The sequence below is a fragment of the Cricetulus griseus genome, chromosome 7 (assembly GCF_003668045.3).
Source record: "Cricetulus griseus strain 17A/GY chromosome 7, alternate assembly CriGri-PICRH-1.0, whole genome shotgun sequence".
NCBI classification, from domain to species: domain Eukaryota; kingdom Metazoa; phylum Chordata; class Mammalia; order Rodentia; family Cricetidae; genus Cricetulus; species Cricetulus griseus.
The window spans coordinates 87,136,368-87,145,346 of record NC_048600.1 but is presented as its reverse complement, the minus strand read 5'-3'; the positions used below and the strand labels follow the sequence as shown (position 1 = coordinate 87,145,346).

Below are 8,979 nucleotides of genomic sequence, written 5' to 3'. Positions count from 1 at the left end.
CCATCAGCCTCCCTAACAGTCTGCTGATTTGGGTTTTTCAAAACCTATTTCTTAGTCATCAGTATCACTGATATTTCCCACTGTTTTTCTAGTCCTTGGTTTATTTTACTCTGATCTGTAGTTTTCTTTCTTTCTGCTACCATGCCCAGTTCTCGTTTGTTTGGTTTGGGTTTCATTTGCTTTTGTTGTTTTTGTTTGTTTGTTTGTTTTTTACCATAATTTCGAAGAGTAGCATTAAGTTGTTTCTGATCTTACTTTTTGGCTGCAGGTGTGTCTGTAGAAATTTTGCTACTAGAAGATGTATTCTTAGTATGTCCCACTATTTTTAATGGTGTGCTTTCATTATTTGCCTTACAATGCATCACTATTTCCCTTTTAATATATTCGAGATATTGGCTGTCCAGAGATATGCTTAATTTCCACATATTGTGGGATTTTCTGATATTATTTCTGTTACTGAGTTCTAGTTTTATATCACTGTATTCAGAAAAAGCATAAGATATTACTTCAACCTTCTTAAACCCTTCCTGTGGCACAGCATATTATCCAGTCCAAAGAATGTCCCAAGTACATTTAAATAATGCTCTGTTGCTGTTAGACACAGCTTCTCCACATATCTGTTAGCTCCTAGTGTGTTAAGTCCATTGTTTCCTCATTCAGTATCTGTCTAATGATCTGTCTGAGATGGGAAGTGCTGTGCTAAAGCATTCTACTCTCATCCTCACACAATCCACTGCTTCTTTTCAGGACCTTTACTATTTGCTTAGATGCCCCACTAATTAAAAAGAATTAACCCCTTCTTGTTATATAATTCCCTCATCTTTTGTAGTTCTCATTTAATGTCTGTTGTGATCGATGCATGCCATTATCACTCTCCCTAATTTAGTTTCCATTTATGTAGATGTTTTTCCATCCCTTGACTTTCATTCTCAGTATGTCACACAGAGTTTGTTTGTCTGTGTTGTCCATTCGTTGGTCGGTTGCTCAGTTGTTGCTTATATTTTTGAGATTATAATAAAATTACATCGTTCCTCCATCCCTTCCATATAGGCCCCTTGTTCTCTTTCAAAGACATTGCTCCCTTTTTCTCTTGTTATTACATATATATATAGTTTTATAGATGTATCCATTAGGACTGGGCTCCACCACTGTGCATTTTGATTGGTTAGAATAGTCTAAAGTCTCTGTTGCAAACAAAAGTTTCCTTGATGAAGGGTGAAGACTGTGCTTATCTGTGGCTATAAAGACAAATATTTCTAGTGTAGTTGAGGTTTGTGGGGGATTAGTAATGTGGTGGTTGTAGGTTGGAATATTACAGCAGGGTTCACCCTCCCCCAAGTGCTGAGATCTCTGTTGTGCACCACCATGGTCGGCTTGAGCCTTGGTTTTTCTGCATTATTCACTCTATTAGTTTCTTTTCTGTTGCTGCAAAATAACATCATGACTAGAAGCAACTTATAAAAGGAAAAATGTGTCTGAGTTCATACTTCCAAAGGGATAAGACTCCATCATGGCAGGAAGACAGCAGAAGCAGGAAACTGAGAGATTTTTTGTCCTCAAACATAAGCAAGAGGGTTTAACTGGAAGTGCTGTGTGGCTTTAACATCTCAAAGCTTATCTATCTCTAGTGACATGCTTGGTCCAGCAAGGCCACACCAACATCCCCAAACAGCATCACTAACTGAGGACCAAGTGGTTAAATACACAAGCCTACAAGGATATTTTTTTCATTCAAACCACCACATTCCACTCTCTGGCATCTGCAGGCACATTACCTTATGATAATGCAAGCCTCATTTAATGCAATTTCAAAAGGCCCCAGTCTTTCATTTTCTCAACATTATGTAAAAGTTCAAATTATAAAGTTTCTTTTGATATTCAAGGCAATCTCTTAATTGTAACCCTCTATAAGATCAAAAACCCAATTACATATTTCTAACATACAAATGAACAGTTACACATTATCACTCCAAAAAGGAAAAATCTAGGAATAGTAGGGAAATACTGGATCAAAGCAAGACCTCAACTCAGTAGTGTAAGCTCCAAATCCTGGAACTCCATGTCGGGGACAAAAGACCTATATGGTACTGTCCCTCCAACTTTGCTGCCTGCTACATCTCAATCTCAATATCTATCCCTCCCTCCTCATCTCCCTCTCCCTAACTCCCTCCCTCTCTCTCTTCCCATGTTATCCTTAGCAAAGAAAACCTCAAAGCCTGCTCCCACAGTGACACACTTCCTCCAATAGGACCATAACCACTCCAAAAATGCCACACCTCCTAGTAGTGCCACTCCCTATAAGATTATGGAGGCCAATTACATTCAAACTACAACCATTTCCAAAACCAATTTGTTTTGAATGTTTCACCATAAGGAAATAATAAATGTAGAATTGGAAATATTGCTCAGTGAGTAGGAGTGCTTGATAGCAGAATTGGAATGGAGTTTAGATTCCCCAACACTCATGAATAAAAAAAAGGCATGGTCATGTGCCTGTAACTCCAGCACCATGTGGAGTAGAAACAGGAGGATCACCTGTTTCCCTTCTTAATCAACTAGGTCATTTGACTTCCACTACTTTAATTACTGGGCAATATTGTACTAGTTCATTGTCATAGTGAAAAAAGAAGTCAACAATAATGATATCAATATCTACTATATAAGTAATCTAAACCATTACCATCCTGTGCTATCACACCATCATTTTCTTCTTACAAATAACTCTGCCTAGAGCCCTCTTCATATCTCTGTTTCTCAGGCTGTAGATGAAGGGGTTCAGCATGGGAGTCACCATTGTGTAGGTGATAGCCATGACACTCTCCTTCACAGTAGATGGATTACCTGATGAACATAAATACAGACCAATGACTGTCCCATAGAACAGTGACACCACAGACAGATGGGAACCACAGGTGGAGAAGGCCTTACGGATACCTCGAGCAGAAGGAACCTTGAGAATAGAGGAGACAATTCTTGCATAGGACACAACGATGAGCACAAATGGAATGACAAGAATAAGGCCTCCAGTGATAAATATCACCAGCTCATTAACATGAGTGTCAGAGCACGACAGCTTCAGCAGAGCAGACATGTCACAGAAAAAGTGAGGGATCACATTGTTGTCACAGAATGACAATCTGGCCATCAGCAGAGTGTGCAGCATGGCATGGAATGTGGTCAGCACCCAGGACAGCACCACCAGACCCACACAGAGCTTGGGGCTCATAATGCTGGTGTAACGAAGGGGGAAACAGATGGCCACATAGCGGTCATAGGCCATGGCCACAAGGAGGAAGCTCTCCAGGTCTCCAAACAGCAAGAAAAAGTACATTTGTGCCAGGCAGCCTGCATAGGGGATGGATGGGTCTTGGCTCTGCATGTTCTGCAGCAATTTGGGCATTGTGACAGAGGAGAAGCAGAGGTCAGAGAAGGACAAGTTGCTGAGTAAAGAATACATAGGTGTGTGGAGATGGGAGTCCAGTTGAATGAGGATGATGATGAGAAGGTTCCCCAGGACAGTGGTGAGGTACATGGCCAGGAACAGGGCATAGAACAGGTGCTGGCGTTCTGGGGGGATGGGCAGGCCCAAGAGAAGAAACCAGGAGATGACAGTTTGGTTCCCTTCTGTCATGCTGTGTCACCAGAATCTTTAAGAGAAAATTTTAAAACTCCCTTAAATCCCAATAAAAATGAACACATTTCTGTGATATACATTCTTCTAAGTGTTCTTCAATAATTGATTGCATCCTCATAAACTAAAAGAAAATAAGTAAATTTCTATCTTTTGTTTGCATGTTTTGACAGACTCACTACTCAGCTTTGGTTGGCCTGGAGCATCCAGTGTAGATGAGGTGGACCAAGAACTCACAGACATCTGCCTGCCTCTGGCTCCTGAGTGCTGGGACTTAAGGCATGTACCACCATACCTGGATTAAATAAATTTCTTAAATTTAAACAGAGGCCTAAGTCTAAGCCACTTGTCAGATATTTCACCAATTATTAGATACAGAGAGATTGGCTGTTATTTCCTATCAAAAACACAGTTGAGCCACTCTCATGCTAATTAAATGGCTATTGGTTCTCAATATTTGAAGTTGTTTTTTTTTTCTTTTTACTTACAGTAGCCACTGTTTCTTGGAATTTTGTAATACCCCCCTCTTATAGTACTATGGATATTTTCCTACAAAAGCTTGCCTCTTTCCATAACATCAAATTTTTAATTTATTTATTTACATCCCAGCCACAGTTTACCCTCACTCCTCTCCTCCAAGTCCCTCCCCCTGACCAGAACCCTTTATTCACACCCCACAATCCACTCCTTTTCCATTTCTGTTCAGGAAAGGGAAGGTTTATCATGGATATCAACAAACATGGCATATCAAGTTAGATAAGACAAATAATACACAGTCCCATGTATTAAGGCCAGACAAGTTGACCCATTAGAGGAATAGGAACCAAAAGTGAATAAGAGTCAGAGACAGCCCCTTTTCCCACTGTTAGGAGTCCCACAGAAATACCAAGTTACACAACTGTAATATATATACACAATGCCTAGGTCAGTCCATGCAGGTTTTCTGGTTGTTTAGTCTCTGTGATCCCTTATGAACCCAGGTTAGTTGATTCTATGGGTTTCTTGGGGTGTCCTAGAGCCCTCTGGCTCCTACAATCTTTTCTCCTCCTCTTCAGCAGGATTCCATGAGTTCCACCTAATGTTTGGATGTGGGTCTCTGCATCTGCTTCCATCAGTTGCTGGATGAAGCCTCAGTGATGACAGTTGGGCTAGGCACCAGTCTGGTCACAGGAGATGGCCATTTCAGGCTATGTGCCTGCTGTTGCTAGGAGTGTTAGCTATGGTCATCCTTGTAGATGTCTTGGAGACTCCCTTCCACTGGGCTTTTACCTGACCATGAAATGTCCCCTTTTCCAGGAGTCTCTTTCAATACTCTCCTGCTCAGACCTGATGATCTCTCATGTTCCCATCCCCACCCATGCAAAGTTCACTCACAAACCAATTCTATTTCCCCTTCACAGGGAGATCCAGGGGATGGGGGCCACCCTTGAACTGTCCTTAATACATAATCCCTCTGAATCTCTGGACTGTAGTGTACTTATCCTTCATTTTACAGTTAATATCTACTTATGAGTGAGTACATAACATGTTTGTCTTTCTGGGTCTGGGTTACCTCACTCCATTTGCTATAGCATCAATTATCACATAAAATCCTCAGCTAACGCACTCTGTTACCTGTAGTACTCCACCATCAACTCTTCATTCATTCTCTCCCCAGAGGTATAACAGGATCATCTTCAGCTCAATAAATCTCAAATGCAATGTCCAACTCACTCTGATTTTTCCCAGTCTTCTCAGCCAGTTTCTCATTGATCAGGGGAAGAAGTCCAGGCTCACATAAGGGATGTTAGAATTTTCATTCACCCATTCATTCCCATCGCCATCATCATCTAATTTAACAAATTCCATAGAGTTTGTTATCTCCTTGCTTTCTAATCCATCCATGCTCATTTCAATTACCACACTGAAGCTGCCATTGTATCTCTTCTAGATGGTTTGAGTTCCCTGTTGGAATATTTCACCTCTTTTCTGCCATACTCTCCCTATCTCAATCTTTTCCCATTGTAGCTGTCTGAGATGAAACTTATTGTCATTATACTAAAGGTTTTTTGGATTTCTCCTCCTTCAAAATGTAAAGACAAAAACATTTTAAAGGCACTAAAGAAGTCAGGATCCTCACAACTGATCCTTTCCTGCCTCCACAGTCTTCTCTACTCTCACAGTAACTCATATTCTGCTTTCAACACAGGACTGGAAGGTCATGTCCAGCCCAACACAGTTGTTGCTCCTGCTGCCTAGTATCATCTCTATGCTCCCATTTCACTGGGCTTACTCTTTAAGTATATCCACTAAATCTTTGGTTCCTTTTGTGGTGAGGACAGGTATCACGTTCTCATTGTACCTTCTTTCCATTCCACAGCCATCAATTCCCTGATCACTGGTTTCAGATGACTTCTCACCATACTGTGCTCATGAAGGCACAGCTGTGTCTGCCTTCATCTTGCTCCAGGGCTACCTGGCATGATTCCTGAATGTGAGTAGAGTTTCTCAATATTTGTTGCCTACACTTGGGGCTAAGGCATGGACGGAAGCCTGTGCATCTTCTCAGAATCAATAGCCTAGAGCCATGTAGCTTTTGACACTGTTACAGAAATTCCAGTGTAACTTCATACTCATGGAAAACAGGCTACCCAACACACTATGATTTACTCTAAATACACAACCTGGTATGTGTGGCTGCATTGGCAGTTTGTTTCTTGAGTAAAAATATCTATATGATTCATTGATGTTGAAATGAGAACTACTAATTTGATAGGTGATTTAGCGAGAAAGGAATAAATAAAAGAAATTTGGAAACTTAGTTCAGTTTGTCTCCACAAACTGTTCATGTCAGGTGCTTCACAGATACAAGGAGAAATTTAAGAAGGCTTTTAAAGCACATGAGAAGTTCCTCCCTTGAAGAGACACAACTGAGTGCAGTTGCTGGAATTTTAAACTTACCAATGCATTTTAATCTAGTCATACTAACAGTGCTTGTATTTAGACATGACCTTCCAGTGTTGCAGCTGGGAAAGCATCTATAAATTTTATATTATACACCTATCTCAGAATGGAGCTTCGCTGAGAAATGAACAGGATACACCTCTGATACTCAGTGAGTTCCGAAGAATCACAAAGCACAAGGACACTGCTTGCAGATGTACCACTGATCAACACCTGAGTTCCAGGGATTCAGTAATGGTGTCTCTCATTTTACTCATATGGTACCTGTTCACTTCTCAGTCTGAACTACAAATAAAGATAGATGGCAAAAAGCTTAGATTTAGTCATGGAGTTAAAATTTAGGTGTAAAATACCTATTTATCCCTGTAAGTTCTGATTCTGAACAGTAAGTCTTGTGTGGGCTCAAAATTCTACATTAAATGTTCAAACTTTACATTTGGTGCTGCTGATTCTGCTGGCCTTGGAACACATTCTGATAGGTTAACTATAGAGCTCATTTTTTAAAATGCAGATTTTCGCTGTGTCTCCCAAATGTTTTGTTTTTAATCTCTTCCATGGGGTTATCTGGGCTTTTTTAAGTCCCTTAAGTATTACTGCCACAGGGACCAGAATTCAGCAGATTGTGAGGAATCCACAGAATCAGTGGATTAATCACTCAATTGACATTTCTATCAGAGGGAGTAAAACTTAATTTTCTGGGGCTGGCAAGACAGGGGCTAAACTTAACTCTCTGTGGCCAGCAAAAAAAGGGGGAAACACACACATATACATCTCTAACATGTCAGGATCTCACCTAGGGTGCCTACTTGCCATTGCAAGCCTTCAACAGGTCAAAGAAACTGAGGAGGAGATGCAGAGCAAGCTAACTACTGGACAAACAGACACACAAAGACTTTTCTAAGTACTGAAGTGATGGGGGATGAATAAAACACTGTTTGGCCAATAGCCAGTAGAGGCAGGAAGATAGGTGGGGCTAGGAGATGAGGAGAATTCTGGGAAAGTTAGGCAGACAGAGAACACCAGAAAGAGACCCCATGTAAAGACTGGGAAGACAGGACATGCCAGGCATTCTTCAGTAAGATAAGACCATGTGGAAATACTTAGATTGATAGAAATGAATTAGTAATTAAGACAGAGCTAGCCAATAAGAAGCCCTAGGCATCGGTCAACAGTTTATAATTAACATAAGTCTTTGTATGCTTATTTGGGGCTGAAGCAGAAGCTGGACCTGGCAGGATAGGAGAACAGCAATACAGAAGCTTAGTCCTTCATTTTACTATTTTTACTGGTGCCTATTCTACTCTACTTTTTTTCTGTTTTTCTACACTGATGGTTCTCTTCAGTCTCTCTTGATGTCTTCCTTCTAACTAACTTTATTTTTTTTACAGTTTACATATCCCAGCAAACTCTTTCAAACAGTATAAAAATTACAATGTGATTACAACCTATTTTTAGGTGAATGGTTACAATGAATACAAGTAGCACACAGCATGTTTTCCATATCCCTTACATGATTAAACATTTTACATATAATAGGTGAAGAATTAGTTCTCCAAAAAACCCTCATACATTCATGCCCAAGCAAATTTTTACAGGTAAACAGAGTATTTTATAGACTAGAAAAGTATTTTTCAAAACCAGTGCTTTTGCTGGCAGTCTGCATTTTGTGGTTACAAAGAAAGGACCAATCGTTTCATTATTTACCTCAAGAGGTAAACTTACAAGAAATCCTATAAGAATCACAAATCTAAACTTTTATATGTGGAAAAGAACCAGTCATCTCTACTTTAAATCCTCAGGGTACATGCACATCATCAACAGTTTTTTTTTTTTTTATATCAGGAAGCTAAGGGCAGAAATAGGCATGAGGAACTAATCATCACACCTTGATCACCAACCCATCCTAGTAAGAAGGGTTCATAGCCAGGCTACTATTGTTCCTGCTCCCTGACCTCAACGAATCCCTCTCTCAGCTATTAAAAGTATGGACTTATAAAATTTAAATTGTTTTCCAAGATTTTATACCTGAAAGGCACTAAGAAAAAACATCTTAACCTAAACATAAGTCATATTTAAATCTTTATTTTAACTATGATGCACATTGAAACCCATGAACACACCTCTCAATATTATGATTAAAAGAACTTGAACTAATTTAGCTTCTGGGACTCAATTCTTTTTAATTATTAACCTAAGCCACAGTCTACATAGCTTCACAAGAGAAACTAGCTGCATTACATGCCATTTTCTTATTTTCCATCCTCTGCAGTCTATGCATTATCAGGAGGTATCAAGAGCTCAAGAGCATATCTTGCTTTTACCTATATTAGTTTTCCCACTAAGCTCACCTCCATCATAATCCTGTAATATATTTATTGAAGACCCTCAATCATATTTAAACTATT

General features: G+C 39.8%; 1 protein-coding gene across 2 annotated transcripts; it reads right to left on the bottom strand.

The window, feature by feature from the left end:
- Nucleotides 1–2,692: 2,692 nt before the first annotated feature.
- On the bottom strand, nucleotides 2,693–7,634 carry LOC100770282 (olfactory receptor 1468). 2 transcript variants are annotated; one of them, XM_027426172.1, is made up of 2 exons: nucleotides 7,619–7,634; nucleotides 2,693–3,624 (listed from the first exon to the last, which is right to left on the bottom strand). In XM_027426172.1, exons 1-2 carry the CDS (start codon nucleotides 7,632–7,634, stop codon nucleotides 2,693–2,695), a joined length of 948 nt encoding a protein of 315 aa, XP_027281973.1. The 2 variants fall into 2 exon arrangements, with proteins under 2 accessions (XP_027281973.1, XP_027281974.1); XM_027426173.1 differs by lacking the exon at nucleotides 7,619–7,634 and having other exon boundaries at nucleotides 2,693–3,631.
- Between the last annotated feature and the right edge of the window lie 1,345 nt (nucleotides 7,635–8,979).